Source organism: Mesoplodon densirostris, chromosome 5 (assembly GCF_025265405.1).
Source record: "Mesoplodon densirostris isolate mMesDen1 chromosome 5, mMesDen1 primary haplotype, whole genome shotgun sequence".
Taxonomy (NCBI): Eukaryota; Metazoa; Chordata; class Mammalia; order Artiodactyla; family Ziphiidae; genus Mesoplodon; species Mesoplodon densirostris.
In genome coordinates this window covers 103,437,184-103,457,215 of record NC_082665.1, presented here as the reverse complement: position 1 = coordinate 103,457,215, position 20,032 = coordinate 103,437,184, and the positions used below count along the sequence as shown (strand labels likewise).

General features: G+C 35.2%; 1 protein-coding gene across 5 annotated transcripts in view; it reads right to left on the bottom strand.

Annotated features, from left to right (window-relative positions):
• The window catches only part of FXR1 (FMR1 autosomal homolog 1), a 57,543-nt gene that overhangs the window by 24,475 nt on the left and 13,036 nt on the right, over window positions 1–20,032 (bottom strand). For all 5 annotated transcript variants that reach the window (XM_060099182.1, XM_060099184.1, XM_060099183.1 and 2 more), the window contains exons 2-8: window positions 15,626–15,678; window positions 14,091–14,184; window positions 3,946–4,017; window positions 3,380–3,528; window positions 3,057–3,150; window positions 2,487–2,603; window positions 993–1,163 (exon numbers count right to left, since the gene is read on the bottom strand). In XM_060099182.1, coding sequence (XP_059955165.1) covers window positions 993–1,163; window positions 2,487–2,603; window positions 3,057–3,150; window positions 3,380–3,528; window positions 3,946–4,017; window positions 14,091–14,184; window positions 15,626–15,678 — 750 coding nt within the window. The remainder of the gene's footprint in view (window positions 1–992; window positions 1,164–2,486; window positions 2,604–3,056; window positions 3,151–3,379; window positions 3,529–3,945; window positions 4,018–14,090; window positions 14,185–15,625; window positions 15,679–20,032) is intronic.

Here is a 20,032-nt window from a genome sequence, read left to right as displayed (position 1 = left end):
TCATGTTGTCTGTACTATCTGCATTGTTTTTTCATTCTCAACATAAATGATTTAAAAGGCTGTTTCTGCAGATGCATTTAAAAAAAATTACCTACTGATAACATCATTAAAATTCCTAATTGCTAATGGTTATGATTTTAAAAGACAGGAAGATGGGGGGAGGGGTCTTCTCCAAAAGGAATTTATAGTTCTAGTAACAGTTAACTTCCACTTCTAATGTTTGTCCTTTAATAACCATAGGTCAAGTATATTGTGTGCTCACTGTATTACACACAGTAAAAATTTTTAAACCGTATTTAATCCCCATAAACTGTAAGGTAAGCCCTATTATAATTCTCATTTTACAATTCGGAAAATTATGCAGGGAAGCTGAGTAACTTTCTCCAAGCCCACTCAAAGTGGTAGAGACAAAATTCCAATTCAGGAGTATGGCTCCAAAGTCTTTCATCTCAATTACTTTGTTATACTGCCCACTTCTAACGGTTTCGGAAGTAAATATCAGGGCTCTAGTAAGATGTACTATATGACTCAAATGAAAAGTCAAGACTTGAAATTATCACCCCCAAAAAACTCATTTACTCTAATGTGAATGATGGTCTGAATGAAGAAAAGTCTGATTTATTTTTCAGATTATTTTCCTGTCCACACAGATGTCACAATTAACCAGTGACAAAATATTACTCAAATTCAAGTTCTACAAAAGCTATTCTATTATATGCTATTTATAACTGCCAGTGCCCGACAGTAAGCACTCAAAAAATATTTGAATAAATTATCTGTAATGCACATAAAACAGAGTAAAATTCAGAAGCAGTTGATTAAGGAACTTTTCAGAAGAGTACACATTAAACACAACCTTTAATCCACCTATATACATGCAATGATTGCCAGGCTGATTAATTTAAAGCGTTTCACCCTTTGGAAACTGGAATTCCAGACAACAGTTAATATGTTATAGGAAAGCTACCCAAGGTGGGGGGCAAACAGCTTACCTCACCGTAGATTCTAAATGTTCCAGTATCTTCATCTAGCTCAATAGCTGTAACTCCAGGAACCTTTCTAGCTTGCTGTATGTTACTACCATGTGTTCCTATTGCCAGGCCCATCAAATCTTCTCTCACAACAAATTCCTCATGAAAAGCTGCTGCAAGTTGTTTTGTGCACTAGTAAAAGAGGCAAATTATAATTTATTATAAAATATCAAAAAAAAATTTTTGTACACCCATGTTCATAGTATTATTCACAACAGTCAAGAGGAGAAAGCAACCCACATGTCCACTGAATGATGAATGGATAAACAAAATGTGATATGTTGAGTAAAACCAGAATTATTCAGCCTTAAAGAGGAAATTCTGATACATGCTATGACATGGACAAACATTGAGGACATTATGCTTAGTGAAATAAGCCAGTCACAAAAAGACAAATACTACATGATTCCCACTTACAAAAGGTATCTAGAGTACTCAAATTTATAGAAACAAAGTAGAATGGTGGTGACCTGGGGCTGGGAGGAAGGGGAAATGGGAAGTTGTTTAATGGACACAGAGTTTCACTTTTGCAAGATGAAAAGTTTCTGAAGATTGGTTGATCAACAGTGTGAATACACTTCTCAACACTATCAAATGCACACTTAAAAATGGTTAGGATGGTAAATCTTATGTTTATTTCACTATAATTTTTTTTAAAAAAGAAAAAGAACTAAGAAAAAAAGGAGTAAAGGAAATTCATTTGGGGTCATATAATGGAAGGGGAAAAAAGGTCGACCCATCTATTTAATCATGGTCACAGAAAACAGTAATTCTAAAACAATTTTCCAGAATTACTGACACAGGAAGCTCTCCAGTTCAGACGATTCATGTTTCAAAACTCATTCACATATCCCTTGTTTGGAACTTTTAAATTAACGAGGGCATTTTTGTACTTATCCTAAAGATAAATGTACCCTAATTTCTCTAAGACAGTGTGTGTGTGCACAAGTGCGTGTGGGAGGGGGTGGGGGGAACACACCTCCTAATAGTGTGGCAGTGAAGAAGAGGAGAAAACAGGAATACCTTAGGATGGAGAGAAGCAATGGTAGGCTCTTTTTGAAAACTACAAGCCATATATCCTCCTCTCTTCTTACCCAGGAGTTGTTACAGTGAACCAGTTACTAAGGAAATGCATTGTGACTGATACAGGACAGTAAAAACCAGCAATAAAGTTCTACTGGAAATCCCTACTGAGTTTTTAAGCTCTTTGGCACCTGTCATCCAAGTCCTAACAAATAACTCAACAGGCGTTTAGCAGACAAAAGGCTACGTTTGATAAAAGTAATAGAAAAAAGTAATTCTTCTAAGGACACAATGACTTCAGTTATTAGCCATAAAACAGGTCCCAAGTTGCCTTACCTAACAGTCAAGTAGTTTCAGCCATGGAACTTGAATAATATACTCATGAAACTAAATAGGACACGCAAAAAACCTTTTACAAGTAAACCCACTTACTTCTAAATGCTTAGTGGCCTCTTCATTTCTGGACATAAGCATCAACTTCGTACGAATACTTCGCAAATGCATGTCACTCAAAATATTTACTCTCTTAACAGTTGCTTCACTGGCAGACTATAAACACACAAGTTAATCACTCAAAAACTTAAATCCTTTTTCAAGGTAATACAAACACAACCTTCCACATAAGGCCTTCCTTGATTTTCATCTAATATACTTCTTCCTCACCTAACATACACCACCCCGCGCCACAAGTTACTCTAACTTTGCTTTCTTAATTTCCACATTACTTAGATCTGCTCTTCAAATTATGATTGGGGGGCGTGGATAGAATCCAGGATCCTATATATTAAGGATTTTATGATGTAAAGAATATTGTATTGATTTTTCCTCCTTACTCCAGGAGAAATGTACAAATTAACAATTTTATAACTGCAAAAAAATTTCTCCCACACTGTATTTTAAATTAAGTCACTATAAAACAAGTTAGCTTTTATCTTTTGAAATATTTAATTATAAAATCTGTACAATATTCATTATCTACCTTAAAATATGGAGTTACCTTACCAGTATCATTAGCTGTGTGGTTTCTGGATGGTAAAAAATTCTGCATGCTCCTACTGCTTTCTTAAAATCTTTATGTGCATTTTCATTAGCACACCTAGGGAGAAAGTAATTCATGGGTAAGACCTAAATAATAGGTTAAATTTAGAGGGCAATTATAATGAAAACTCAGTATTTCATTTTGACACCACCCATTAAAACTTTTGTTTGTTTAAAAGATTTTCTATCAAAGTTTTTGACTGGGCGTCTGGGGAAAAAAGTTTTTTGTAGCACTGAAAAATCCTCTTGATTCACAAATCAATTCAACAGTAAACAAAATTACTCACGCCTCTCTCAAATCCTCAGGAACATCCACTGTGCATTTAAAGAAGGTATTTTTTTTGACAGTTTTATTTTGATTGACAGGCCGAAGTCGTTCAAATGTGACTATTTCATTGTAAGTGGCATCACAAGCAGCATATTCAATGACATAAAACTAAAAGACATCAAAATATTTTAAAAATCCCATCTGAATAAAAATAATGAGCTTTAAATGAAGTTCTAATTACCTTGCTCAGCTTAACCAGCAGACCCTCCCCCTTGTGGCACAAATACTAAGCACAGCTTAGTTACATCAATCTGATTTGCCTAAACTACATTATACATTCTTACAAGCATGAACTATGGTGGTCCTCACACGCCTGCGTTATTTATACCTCTGGAGAGCAGCTTTGGTGTTTGCAAATCCAGAACACAAATATAAATTACTGGTCTCATGACTTTTTGAAAGGCATGATTAACTATTTCTGAAGTAGGCTTTTAACAACTTAAGAGTTAGAGTAACATTTACAGAACCAAGAGTGGAGGCATTTCCTTGGAAATGAGTCACAAAGCAAGTTTCAACATCACTTACTTCTCCTTTCATCATTCGAACTTTAGCCAACCACCATCCACATGGTTCTTGATCATTTGCTCTTGAATACACCTGACAAGAAAAAAATGCCCTTATTCCTTCATCCAAAAAGATTTCAACCCTATAGACAATGACTTATTATAAGAGCAAACTTCCATTAAATTCAAGAATCAAAAATTTTATTGTGAAGAGTAATACAAAGAATAGCCCCTGCCCACTGCAACTAGAGAAAGCCCGCGCACAGCAACAAAGACCCAACACAGCCAAAAATAAATTTAAAAAAATATTGTGAACAAAATGAAATTGGCGTACTAAACATGATTTAATAAAAGTTATATACGCTTAAATTTTACTACTGAAAAATAAAACTGAACCCTCTTTGGGCAATTTGGCTCCTTGGAAATCGAATTCCAAATTCAAGAGGGTTTACTAAACATAAATATTATTTTTTTAAGAGATTTATATTTATTTTTTTATTTTTATTTTTTTGGCTGCATTGGGTCTTCGTTGCTGCACAGGTTTTCTGTAGTTGCGGCGAGCAGGAGCTACTCTTCATTGCGGTATGCAGGCTTCTCATTGCAATGGCTTCTCTTGCTGCAGAGCATGGGCTCTAGGCGCGCAGGCTTGGTAGTTGTGGCTCGCGGGCTCTAGAGCACAGGCTCAGTAGTTGTGGCGCACGGGCTTAGTTGCTCGGTAGCATGTGGGATCTTCCTGGACCAGGGATGGAGCCCGTGTCCCCTGCATTGGCAGGCGGATTCTTAACCACTGTACCACCAGGGAAGTCACAATAAGTATTATTTTAAAGAAATGCTTCTTACAAGACAGTTTTACATAGTGTAAAACATAGGTCTTTCAGTTTCTGTCAACACTGTTCATCTTCGAGCATGGCATTCTGATGATTCAAGTATCAGAAGTAAGGATAAGCTAGAACCTTAATAAGATGTATTTTAAATCTGTTATCAGTATTTATAAAATGTTGAAATTAAGAACTGTTTTTAGAAAGTTTTTAAAATTTCTTCCTATTTTAAAATTCCTTCAAGGTATGACATTTAAATCCCTTGCTGAGGAACTTAAATGTACTAAAAGTCTAACAAAAAAAAATTATACACACATTTAGGCCATCTAGCAGAGTACATACCTTACAAAACCTCCTATGCAAAAAAAAAAAAATCCTGTATCTTACGTATTCTATAATTATCAAGTATTTTGAAATATAATACATTAGAAAAGTTTCCATTGAGAATTAGAGTTATTTCTTATGACACAGCAGTTTGTTTGATATATTTTCAATACATGAGAAGGCGGGGGCTGGGAAGAGATGACTAAGAAACACTCACAAAAATCTTGATTAAACTAAGGTTGTCCCTACACAGGTGGACAGAGAAATCTACCAATCAATACATGTTAACAGCCATTTGTGAAATAATGTAAACAACTACTGACAGGCTAACAGTTTTGGAAAGCCTGAATCTTCTAGCAAGATGATAATGAGAGTAATCTTCGAAGGGGTGGAATACTGTAACTAAAAATAAATAAGCCAAAACTTCATGATCAACTTTACTGCATACCATGATTAGAGAAAAGCTGAGGGAAAAAAAGCCTATATACCAATGAAGCTCCAGTGAACTCAATTTTAGCTTCTGCATTTCTTATATGAGTAAATCTAACTATTTCTTGACTCTATCCTTTCTTACAGATCTTCCAAAAAATAAGAAATTTTTACCTTTTTTTTAGAATAGAATAAAACTCATTCTGTCTTGCAACTGTTATTAAGCATCCAATGAACCCTTACATAAATCTAGGGCAGAATCCAGGAACCTTATTTTTCCTACATCCTAAAATACTCTGCCATCTTCTTTGACTAGAAAGAAACAGATGACGAAGAAATGCACATTAGTCAATCCAACTGGTTAAATATGAGAGTGGTGTAATTATAGGGCAAAGATGCTAATATTCTATTCGATAAAATTAGAAGCCATCAGAAGTTCCAAATACAATTGACCCTTGAACAACAAAGGGGTTAGGGGCGTCAACCCTCCATGCAGTTGAAAGCTGAGTGTAACACAGACGGCCTTCTGTATATGCAGTTCCACATCTGCAAACTCAACCAACCACTGATCATGCAGTACTATAGCATTTTCTACTGAAAATAATCTGAGTGGGAATTCCCTGGCAGTCCAGTGGTCAAGACTCTACACTTTCACTGCCGAGGGCCCAGGTTCAATCTCTGGTCAGGGAACTAAGACTTCCACAAGCCGCACGGGGGGGGATCCGAGTATACATGGACCCATGCAGTTCAAACCCATGTTGTTCAAGGGTCAACTGTATTCTTAAACCATTGCATTCTGATAATTCAAGTGTGTAAGATGAAACAGAAGAAATGATAAACTAGAACTTATCAGAGATGGACTTTAAATCTGATATCAGCATTTACAAGATGGGTATGTTCTGGGTTTATGCATGATAGCTGATGAGCAATAAGTTAATATTCAGAAAACTTTGCTCATTTTAGGTACATGTATTGTCAAAAACCAAGAAAACATGAAATAAAAACTTGCATTTCTTTGTTTAAATGCTTATTAAAATATCTAATAATGTTTATCTTCACCATCCTTTTATTCTTACTTCTGTAAATTTATATGTAAAATGACTTAAAAATATAAAAAAACATAAAAATGGCCCATTAGACTCAAATGGTAAGTGCTATTTTCCCTAGTATACTGAGAATTAAAAAAACAAAAAGAAAACCCTGAGAACAAGAAGAAAGTGCCCTTTCCAAGCACTATCTTAGAAAGGCAGTTCAGCTAAACAGACTGGTATATCTCTTGTTGATCTACAGTGGATGGGTGCCTCAAGCTTGAATGCTGAAAAATGGGTCTTAAAATAAACTACCTGTTCTATTTCACCAAAGAATAACCATCTAAGAATCTGGTTTTCTATGTAAGTTTACCTACAAAAAAGAATAAAACATTGTGGACTGTCTTGCAGCTTTAGTTCTCACTGAACATTAAAATGCTGGATTTCATTTTACACTTACATCCATCTCTGTGAACTTCATTAATAACTGATCCCTGAAAGACAATGCCTCTCTCATAAAGCCAAATTAATCTAAGTTCCTGGCTCAAATCAAAATGCTATGAATTTGCCTCCACTTTTGTGTTGTGGGTCAAATAACATCCTTTACAAAATGAACAGTGTACTCAACACAATAAAAAGTCATTTTAATAACCCAGTGTTAAAAACCACGCCCTAGCATACTATGTCCGAGATGTAGATTATTCAATTTATTTATGACTACGTCATTGGAGTAAAAGCATCTCACAGAAATTCCCTTACTTCAGATTTCAATTCACTTAAATCCCCAAACTATTCCAAGAAAGCAATTCACAATCTAAGGCAATGGCCCTCATTTCTCTAACATTCTAAGTTTCTTCAAATCCAAGAAAGAGCTTAAAAAAAAGACTAAGGAGTGCCCATGAGAGACCTAAAAACACAACTGTACCCAGATTGAAGAAGACTACAGTTTCATGGAAGAATTAAATTCCAAAAGCCTATTTCAGTATTCTTTCTACCAAATGAATCCAAGTCAAACCTTACTAGCCTCCAAATTCCAGCACACAACCAAATTATGACTTAAATGGAATTCCAGTCTGGATCCTAACGTTATCAGCTTTTCATTCAAGTTAATAATGTTCAACGATGCCTTTCAAAGTTATAACCAAATAGAAATAATGTGAACACCAGCAGTAGACAATTTCTACCAGTTTTTACCTAATTCTAAATGTTAAGCATTAAACTGAATGCTTAATCATAATGACCTGTTTTACAACTATATGAAAGACATTTATTGAGTACTATTCATATCTATTTCATCTCATTACAATCTATGAAGAAATAGAAAATGTACATTAGGAAAGCAAGCTTAACATCTAGAAAACACTAATGTGATTTATCTACTTACACAACAGTATTATCTCATTAGTATTTGTGGCTGATACTTTAACAAAGGGGTTTCATAAGTCTTGGAAACTGCCCATTCCCCAAAAGAAAAAGATACAAGTAATAAAGAATATGTTCACCTATTCTTTAACATATGAGCATTCCCAAGCACTAAAACTAACAATGCTGACTTCGTATTATGAGAAAGACTGACTAACTACAGACAGCTAAAATCTTCGGACTGGTTGCAAGAATCAAACTGAAACATTTTTAAAGGTAAGATGTGAGTTATACATGTATATTGTATTTGTCTTATAAGTAAAATACAAAATTAAAAAAATTGTACGGTAAGGGGGCTTCCCTGGCAGTCCAGTGGCTTAAGACCCTGCACTTTCCCTGCAGGGGGTATCGGGTTTGATCCCTGGTCAGCGAACTAAGATCCCGCATGTCATGCGGCATGGCCAAATTAAAAAAAAAATTTTAAGGGAGTGTTCTACATCAAATTATTCTTAATCCCTTTATCAAATTTCTCTCAAGGGACCTATCCCAAGATTATAACTAAATTATAAAGATATAGAACCATAATGTCTGACTATCTGCCATAAAAGATGGAAGAAAAGGTGTATGTCACAAGAACAAAAACTTGCCTATCCGTATTTCAACCAGAAGACTTCACAATTCAAAAAAAAAAGTTTTTATATATCAAATATGTTAAACCCAAGAGGAAAAACTTAAAAAGTCTTATAAAATTATCTATTAGCTTGAGATGTCAGGCTTCCTATGTAACACGTTTGTGTGTGTTACTAACTTGCTGAATAAGGTAGGCATCTTATAATAAAAAATAAGGCACCTCACATGTGAAATCACTGGGGAAAAACTCTTTCTACTGCCCTTCCAATATCCCAGAACATTATACTATATATCCAGCTTAAGAGAATCTAAAGAACTCTTCATTTTCCCATCATTTCCAACTTCACAAGTTGAGCATTATTTTCTTAGCAATCTTTTTTTTTTTTTGGCCATGCCACGCGTCTTGTGGGATCTTATTTCCCTGACCAGAGATCAAACCCAGGCCCTCAGCAGTGAAAGCACAGAGTCTTAACCATTGGACCACCAGGGAATTATCAATTTTCTTAGCAATCTTTAGTTAACAAAATCAACTATTAAGCAGACACTTGTCAAAAAAATTAATTATATTAAATACTTTAAAGATTTGAAAATATATGCCACTTTTTATCAACACAAAGCCACCAATTAAGTTTAAAAATAAACCTTTGAATCTTACACTTTTCAAAACCAACTTTCTATTATAAGCCATATAGTGCCTTCTTGAGGCCACTACCAGACACTAATTTATGTTTTATAATTTCATCTAAGTCTCATAAATTGGCTGGAAAGGGCAAGCCTGAAGTAGCCAAACATGTTTGTAAAGTAATAAAATTTTAGAGTAAGCCATGTGAAATCGCCAATATTTAACCATACCTGACCTACAAGAATGGAAAGTTCATATGGCTGAATTTTTTATTATTATTTTTTAACAGAAGCATAGTTGATTTACAATATTGTGTTAGTTTCAGGTGTACAGCAAAGTGATTCAGTTTTGTATATATATATATGTGTATATCTGTGTGTGTGTGTATATGTGTATTTATATATATACACGTGTATATATGTTCTTTTTCAGATTCTTTTCCATTATAGGCTATTACAAAATATTGAATATAGTTCTCTGTGCTATACAGTAAGTCCTTGTTGTTTATTTTATATATAGTAGTGTGTATCTGTTAATCCCAAATTCCTAATTTATCCCCTGCCCCTTCCCCTTTGGTAACCCAACTTCGTTTTGTATGTCTGTGAGTCTGTTTAGTAAATAAGTTCACTTGTCATATTTTAGATTCCACATGATCATATGGGGACTTCCTGGCGGTCCAGTGGTTAAGACTCCACACTTCCAATTCAGAGGGCATGGGTTCAATCCCAGGTCAGGGAACTAAGATCCCACATGCCGCGTGGCGCAGCCAAAATATTAAAAAAATAAAAATTAAAAAAAAATAAGTCATATCATAAAATATGTCTTTGGCTTACTTCACTCAGTATGATTATCTCTAGCTCCATCCATGTTGCTGCAAATAGCATTCTTTCATTTTTTTATGGCTGAGTAATATCCCATTGTGTGTGTATATATACGTGTGTTTGTGTGTACACCATATCTTCTTTATCCACTCATCTGCCAATGGACATTTAGGTTGCTTCCACATCTTGGCTATTGTAAATAGTGCTGCTGTGAACGTTGGGGTGCCTTTATCTTTTCAAATCAGTTTTCTCCAGATATATGCCCAGGAGTGGGATTGTTGGATCATATGGTAATTCTATTTTTAGTTTTTAAAGGAGCCTCTATACTGTTTTCCATAGTGGCTGCACCAATTTACATTCCCACCAACAGTGTAGGAAGGTTCCTTTTCTCCACACCCTCTCTAGCATTTATTATTTGTAGACTTTTTGATAATGACCATTCTGACTGGTGTGAGGTGATATCTCATTGTAGTTTTGATTTGCATTTCTCTAATAATTAGCCATGTTGAACATCTGTATGTTGGCCATCTGTATGTCTTCTGGAAAAATGTCTATTTAGGTCTTCTGTTGTATGGCTGAACTTTAGATAAATGCCTGGACAGCTTAGTGAAAAGCTCCCTTCTGGATCATTTCTGTTCTAAATCAATTACTAATGGCCAAATCATAGTCACCTTTCCATTCTTCAAAGAGGAAGGGTTCCTAGAGCTGCAAAAGAACAAGAGTTGGGAATGTGGCACAAAATTGACAACCCTGTAATACAGCATGACATATTAGAAAGAATAACATTCAGGACAAAAACTTACACTGGTTATTCAACTTCCTAACCTTCAGGCTACATGAACCTTGGAAAGGTTAATTAAAGTATTCACAGAGTTTAAAAGAGGCCCTCAAGAGACTATTATGTCAAACTGATAGAATGTGTTTAAAAAGCCAGTTAGTTATATATATATATTATATGGGTTAGTGTCAGCTGTTACCACTGCTATTATAGTATTTACAACTAGCACAAAAAGAACAGTAGCCAATGACTTAATTTAAAAAAAATCAATATACTATGCAATAAATTACCCTAAAAAGAATTAAGTTTTTTTTTTTTTTTTTTTTTTGCGGTACGCGGGCCTCTCACCGCCGTGGCCCCTCCCGTTGCGGAGCACAGGCTCCGGACGCGCAGGCTCAGTGGCCATGGCTCACGGGCCCAGCCGCTCCGCGGCATGCGGGATCCTCCCGGACTGGGGCACGACCCCGTGTCCCCTGCATCAGCAGGCGGATTCTCAACCACTGTGCCACAAGGGAAGCCCTCAAGTTATATTAAAAACCTAAATACTCTTTAAAAAAGGAGGGGGGCATCTCTGTAGAAGTACTAAAATGGGTTATCTTGGAGACCACGCTGGGAAAACTGGCAGATCTGAATCTGGGAAAATTGGCAGATCTGAATAAGTAAAAATATAAATTCTTAATGGCAAAAGCCACTAAAGCACAGCTTTTTAAAGAATGCCTGGGAGAAAAAATATATAACAGAAACTTACCCATAAAATGTACACATTTCCAACATCGAAAACTACATGGGCAAAAAATAAAATAGGTAATAAACAGAACAAGGGGCTAACAGCCAATAAACTAATTTAAAAGACACTCCGTATCACTAGTAATCAAGGTTCATAAGACAGAGAAGACAACAGCTTCCTTCTATCATGTTTATGAAAACTTACAGATGAGATTAATAATAATCCAGTCAGTCAATCTATGAGGAAACAAACACCTTAATGTATTAGCAAAATTATGAAGTGGTCATTCAAAAAGCATTTTTGGAGGACAAAATGGTATATTTTGGTATTATCAAACTTTTCAATATACATGCCTTTGATTCAGCAATTGAACCACCAAGATATATACTAACAGACAATGATTTACATAAGGACATTAACTCTTGCTTTTTTTGGGGGGGTGGTAAAAGCAAAAAACAACTGTCAATAATTTCAACGACTTCTAATTATGATACACCTATACTAAGGAGTATCATGGGGTGGTGAGAAAAAATGAGGTTAAATCTGTATGTGCAGACTTGAAAATGTCTACGGTATCTTAATTAACTGACTACAAAAATCACAAATAAAATGTATTCCCAATTTTTGTAACTTAAAAAAGCACACATATTCTTTATAAATTCAAAGAAAAAAATCTAAAGAGACATCTCTTAAATGAGATTTAAGCTGGGGTGGGCAGATAAGCACACCTACATACCTACACTAACAGGAAAGGTTCACATTTTACTTTATGTAACTCTGTATCATTTCACTTTTTATATTAAGCTTTGTTACTTTGAATTTAGGGGGGGAGCTTACATAAAGTTATTTGGCTCAAAATATAAAGCACTAACAACCATAATTCCTAAGCATTCATTCCATGGCATAAGAATAAATTCCTAACGCTGGCAAAAAAGTAAAACAAAAAAGAACAATAAATCCACAGGTGGCAAGATTAATTTTAAACTTCTTCCCTATATGAATTTTCAAAAATTTCAAAAGCACAAAAAAATTACAAAGTAACAGTAATATCTTAATTCCAGACCATGATTCTCATTAATTTTAAGGGAACAAATTTCACCAAGACTGAACCATAAAACAGAAAGTGAAATAAAACACTCTGTAATCATCAATTTCCAAATCATTCAATAACGTTTTGTATACAATTGGGGAGGCAAGCCATAAAGATGGTCCAGGAACTGGACAGGATCTTCCCAGATTGAGACTGAGGAAAGCACACTGTAACAACACCCTCAGCATTCCACCAAGTTTTTCCTTTAAACTGAGCCTTTACATTAACAATAACTGTCTGAACAACAATTTTAAAAATATGAAAAGCACTACTCACAGAAATGACCGCCACACATGTGGCACCCTGACACAATTAAGTTATAACATGCTTTGATTTAGCAAAAGCAGGATGCTTGCTCTAATTACCTAGAGCAAGAATTAAAATCTAGGCAAAATCTTAGAATGTGAGTTCAAGTTGTTAGGGGTTAAAGTCCTACAATTTGACTTTCTAGCCTAACATCTACAATTAACTCAAAAGAAAATTTACCATTAAAAAAATTATTAAGAATAAAAGTGGTAAGTAACTAAATGAGTTCACGTGCAAAGCACTCAGAACAGTGTATGGCACAAAGTACGTACTGTTAAGTGTTTTCAGATAGCTGTTTCAACATTAAAGATTGACCCGTGTTCCCAGTTCTCCTACCCCAGCCTACATAAATTAGGTACAAATGAGATTTGAAAATCTCTTTCAACATTATCAAGACAACTCCTTGTGAGAAATACATTTTAGCACATTTGAGCTCCTCGGAGGTATCAATTTCTTAAAAATCGAAAATCAAATTTTCTATCTCCAACAAACTCATTATGCTTCTATTTGACAATTATTTCCAAGTTTCTTTTTACATAACAGCAGGCATGTTAATAAAAAATAAATATAAAAGACAGACATTCAAGATCTACTAAGTGTGAAAAAAGCAAGATACAAAGAAGCAGTACAATTTTTATTTTTTTAAAAGAGAAAAAAGGAAGAGCCTGGGAATATGTAAACCATAAAATGTGGTTTTTATCTCTGGGCAGTGATTTTGGTTTTTTCCTTTTAAATTTTTCTGAATATTTCTAGAATATTCAAAAAGGCAGTATATGCTAATTATAATATTTCATAGTTACATAGGAACTATACTAATGATCACTACAATAAAGGATAGCTACTAATACTGTACAAAGATACTGAGGAAAAAGCACAAGGCAAAATAGCAAAAAAAAGGAAAATAATGACCAACGTCATATAGTTGTCTCCGCCAAATTCTGTGCAAAACAACTCAAATGCACTATCGTCTTTAGTTCTCAAATTATTTTCACTTTAGTCATTAAAAACAAAAAAACTTGACCAAGGCTACAAACCTAAAAATGGTAGCATTGAGACATTAATCCCAGTTCTGGCTCCAAAACTCAAGCATTGCTACATTACACAGCCATTACCAATAGAAAGAATGGAGAAAAGGAATTAGATTTATTCTCTAACAGCTAAACAGATTTTCCAACAAGAATATTTGAAACAAAAAAATATGCACACAAGAAAATAAACATATAAATACATACCTCTACTTCATCTCCTTCACTAATTTCTTTTTTTATATCAGGTGGTGGTGGTAATCTAACTTCATTAAATGGAACCTGGCGTTCCGGTTGCCAACTGAAGGATTAGAAAAGGAATTAACAACTTTAAAATATATTATTCTAATAGCCCCTAATACAGAAGCTATGTAGTCTATGATTAGTGCTGTGTATTTTTCAAATCAATCATTTAGCTTTCCCCAAAGAAAAACAACTTCTGTATTAAATCTTTTTCCAAGTAGTCTGTTGAGGTAGAACAGATTTTGCATGGCTTTTGATGAAGTTTATAAATAGTTAACATCATTGACAATTATATATTGCTTCCAAATTACTCATCCTAAGGTAACAATACATACATTATTCTGCAAATGAAATAGGGTAAGTTCAGAGTAACGAACTGCAATAGTGGGATCAACTTATTACAAACACTTTTACCACTCAATGACTTATTAAGGAACACAATTTCAGAGATTATAAAATATAAGCTGCATAATTTCTTAATGTACATGTTCATAGAAATATAGAAAACTACTCAATTATTCTGAATAGCTAAATTATGAAAGGATTTAATTTTCTTACACAGATACAATTTCTTTTCTACAATGAACACATACATTGTAACTAAAACCTAGAAAAAACTTACTTTTAATCTTTGTAGCAAATACGAATGTGTTAAAACTACTACTTGAGCTGTTGCTTAATTTTTTGTGGGTTGTATTTTATAACTAAGTTGATAAAGCTAAATGCTTTCCTACTTTAAGTTCTAATAGGTCATTCACATGCCTGGGAGGTACAGCAGCATGTAAAATACTCCTATGGCTCCCCTGTGCCAACGCTGGGCAAAAAAAGAGATAAGACAGACATTTGAGTGCTTTCTTTCATCTTTACTGTCCTAAATGGCAGCTGCTGAAAGACAGAAATCATCTCAACACTTGTTTCTACAAGAAACAGCTGTTGGGCCAGTATCTATTGAGGCAGTTACAGAAGCAGCTTAAAAGTGAAAGTTGACCAGTTTCTTTTCTGACCTTCAATTATACAGTGCTCCTTTATAACCCTTCCTAACTAAGCCCAGAACACGGTCTTTAACGTTTTTAGCACAACTTACCTAACCTTTACAATATCTATACAACTTTTTATTATTCCTTATGAATAATCAAGTAATTAAAGACAGCCTAATACTTATCTACATCATTTCAAAATTCTGTGTTTTTAAGAAGTAAGCATATTATAATCCCATTCGTGCCATCTATTTTTGCAAAAACTACTTACTGATTCACGTCCACATGTGATTTGACAAAGAAAGGGGTCATGGAAAAAGTGCCAAGTGAATTGTGAGCAGAAAACCAGGTGAAGTCATCAAAAACTAAAATTATTTGAACTCAAAAAGATAATCAAACCAAAGACCCCCCCCACCCAAAAGCACACTCATTTTCCACTGGCAATAGAAACAGCCAAAAGCAAACAGTTTGGCACTACCAGTCTTCAAAATTAGGATCTCTATCAATAAAAAAATAACTTACTTGTTCTCAAAAACAACTGTGAGGGAGTCTTCATGAACATCTTTGATAAATCCCTATAAAGAAATTAAAAGGAAATAAATATTCAATTAAATGTTACATTAACTCTAAACCACTATATTAGAGCTACAAAAACAACATGGAGTACTAATAATAACCCAAAGCTTGGAATAGGCTAATTTGGGTTTGATTTCCATCTCCATCATTCATGAGCTGTTTGACCTTGGCAGTTACTTAACCTCTCTCTTTCATGATTACAAATGACATTAAATGACACTGTACTACTGTCAATCAGAAGAGCAATGTTTTCAACCTCAGCCAAATGCTTACACACTGAACCACTTGGTACTCAGAAAAAACTTTTCTGAAACGTCTTTATCATACTACACTCCATAATGTACACTATAAACTAATTAAATACACACAATTGCAGTACTTGGTTAAAACATGGCAAAAATGAATACATCTGTTTACCTCATCTACCTCCCAAAATATTTAAACACTATGTGTCAGATATTATTTTAAGCAAATTAGCAAACCAAAGACTAAGAAACAAACTGACAGTGGAAAAACCAAAAAGCAAACAGATCAGCACTACCACCCCAGAAAATCTTTGGAACTGAATACAGAAAGCCTTATAGAGGAGAAAGTAACCAATGAGGCTGAAAATAAAATCATTTTATTTTCAGTCACCAATCACAGAATGTATGTAAGTCATGTATCTAGTCTCTCAGTACCCTCCTCCCACATTTGCTACTAAATTTTATGATTCTGTAATTTGGCCTTGATCTCTCTCCAGCTAGAAATGCCTGTGATCGACTTGTGTGTTATGGGAAATTTCAATGCATATATTTCCATGTGAGGTCTAAAACTCAAGACACTTTCAAGATCACTTGTAGTTGGGGCTGTAGTTGGGGCTTCCCTGTAGTTGGGGCTTCCCTGGTGGTGCAGCGGTTAAGAATCCACCTGCCAATGCAGGAGACGTGGGTTTGATCCCTGCTCTGGCAAGATCCCACATGCCAGAACAGCTAAGCCTGTGCACCACAACTACTGAGCCCGTGTGCCTAGAGTCTGTGCTCCACAAGAGAAGCCACCGCAATGAGAAGCCCGTGCACCGCAAGGAAGAGCAGCCCCCGCTCGCTGCAACTAGAGGGAAGCCCATGTGCAGCAACGAAGACCCAAAGCAGCCGAAAATAAACTTATAAAAGATATACAGTGGCTGCCGGAAAATTTAAAAAACAGTACTATAGTAGCTCTTGCCTTGCAATTCGGAAGACATTTTTTGTTCTTCTTTCTCCTCCCAAAGCTAAAAACTAAGAGCTGCCATCTAGTTCAAGCTGTGATTATCTGATCACGCTACAACAACGACTTCCTGGCCAGTTTCTCTATTTCTACTAGTTCATCCGCACATCTACTTTCAGCAACCATTTTGGTCAGCACTTTCATAGTTATGTTACCAGCAAATCCATCTCTATTATACCCTTGCCATTTTTAAGGACTATTTTCATAAACTGATAATTACCAAATTCATGAGTATCAGAGTAAAACATCTTTCCATCAGAGATTAGTCATATTTATACTTTCACTAACATTTTCTAGTCCTTCACAATTTTCAGAGTTTGAAATGTTTCATTAATCTTTATCATTTCTGTATAATTTATACAGCGTAAGTGCAAATGAGAGCTCCAAATCACTGGGAAATTCTACTCCTCGTTATAATAAAAAGGTTTTTTCCTATCTAAAAATCAGGGCTTATACTGCTCCCCACCCCCACTTTACATCCACCACAAACATCAGCATCAGCTTTGTCTGGGTGCACACACTGTTCACATACTTTAAGAAAAAATACAGCTCTGGAACCTACTCTTATTGCTAATATCTTTCAGGCATCAGATTAAATAAGCTAAAAACTTGACACCCAAATAGTGTATTTGGACTGTAGTGAACAATCAGAAAATATGTTCTAATCCCCAAACCCTAGATTCTAGGGATAAAGGGTTTCTAATGGCCAGATCTCTATAAAATTGATGCATTTGATACAGGACACAGTCAACACTTTTCAATTCACCAGAATAATGGCAGGTCCCTATATATTCAAGAGATGGAAAATGGCAGGGTTAGGCCTTTGCCAAAATGTTTGAGAGTCAGGAGACACCAAATAACAATGGCAACATTTTCCTGCACATGGTGTGGGTGGAGGGCGGGAGGGGGGGCGGCTTTATGACTAAGTCTCCATAACTTCTGTCTTTCTTGTTAGTCCAACCTTTGGGAATTTGGTCTCTTTTCCTATTCATACTCATCTGGTCCAGAACCCGTATTTCTTAGAATACTCTGACATTTCTTTTTCTTCTCCCCATACACCTACAAACATGGAAGCCCAAGCCATCATAAAATGGTCCCTTAATTTGTTCATTCACAAAGCCTGGTATATATTTACACTCGAAACTCTTAACTATAATTTAAAATAATCATCGATAAGTAACAAGGCACTTTAATAACATATTTGAAGTGTAATCAAAATATCTTAGAATGCTATCCCTGACAAAATAACAAACAGAGCATCATACAATAAAAACCCAGGAATGCCAAAAATTATGTGTAAATTAGGAGTAAGGGAGGAACAGAGGGAATAGCAGGAATCTCTGATCCCTGGAAGCACTAAACGAAGAATTTTTTTTTTCAAAACCAATCTAGCCTAAAATAAAAATTTAAAAAGAAAACTCAAAGATTCAGTAAGGTGGCAAGTTAACCAAATTAGCTTTTCTAGCTAAAAATAAGCACTGGAAAATAAAAGACAAAATAATATTCTGCTAACAGCAGGGTCCTAGAAATGCCCTCAACAACAAAAAAATGTACACGACCTATGTGCAGACATCTGTGAAACTTGACAAATGAATAGAAATAGACTATTTAGGGAAACATAAAGCACTCTTGACATTTTAAAATTTTCAACATGCCCCTAAATGGGATCCAACTAAAACACAAAGGAATGTGTAATTTTGTTGAGGGAATCGGAGTTAACCTTAATAAAATTACATCAAAGCCTATATTAAAAACAAACAAGAAGGCATTCAGTAAGGCAACTTTCAAATGGGGTAGAGAATAATGAGAAAACACTATCCGTACCAAATACTGAAAGTTATTTTAAAGCTACAATGATCAAGACAAAAAAGACAAGGTGCTTGGCAATTTTGAGGTGGGAGCTTCAATGGCCTGTGGAAAGAACAAGGTGCATTCCAGATATGTGCTTAACTTAAACACACATTTTTGAAGTTACAGAACACTACAGCTAAAAAAATGTTTTTCAACTCGATGAGGGTAGTCATAGGGAGAAAAAATCCTATTGATAAGCAATAATACACATGGTATGAATGAATTTCAAGAATTGAAAGAATGAGATTATAAATACAGTCAAAAGTCAGAACAGATGGCTGTGGGAAAACCACTCCGAAGAGAAACACTATTTCTTCTACAGACCTTCCAGATCCCTTATTTTAGAGAAAGAGAAGCTGAAACTATATACATCTATATAGCCCCGAAGTTTTACTCCCTAGGAGGCTGTAAATGCTGAATTTAAAACCTCATCTTCTGGGAGTTTCCTGGTAGTCCAGTGGTTAAGAATCGGTCTTGCAATGCAGGGGACGATGGTTCAATCCCTGGTCTGGGAAATAAAATCCCACATGCCTCGGGGCCACTAAGCCCGCACTAGGCAACTACTGAGCACCACAGCTAGAGAGAAGCCCAGGGACCACAACGAAGACCCGACACAGACAAAAAATAAATGAATGTATGTTTTAAAAAAATAAATAAAATAAATAAAACCTTAACTTCTGTCTGGAACTCTTTTCAATTAAATCATTCTCAATTAAATGACAAAATGCTTTTGCTAATTCACAGTTTTAAACTCTAAAAGGTTACGTCTGGCAGCAACACTATTATGAAGAAATAAGGCACCATTCCTAAAAAGCCTATTTAAGGCAAAGTCCCAGAACAAAATATCAAAATCTAATTTACAACTGGAAAGGCAGCTACCTTGTTTAATATACTAATCAATTTATCAGAGGCTTTGCTTAAGTGATGGCTTAGCAATCTACAGAGATCCATGAATCCCTTTGAGAACATTCCTACTAAACTCATTAGGAACGTATCATCCTAGTCTAAAAAAATTCCTTTGAAAAGTATCATTTCAAATTTATCTGCTACTTCAGATTTTTCAAAAATCCACTAATGGCCTCCCATTATTACAATTCATTACAACACTAAATTCACCTATCTTACAAAGGGGGAAGTAGAAACTTAAAAAAACTTGATACTGGTGGCGCAGTGGTTAAGAATCCGCCTGCCAATGCAGGGGACGCGGGTTCAAGCCCTGGTCCGGGAAGATCCCACATGCCGCGGAGCAACTAAGCC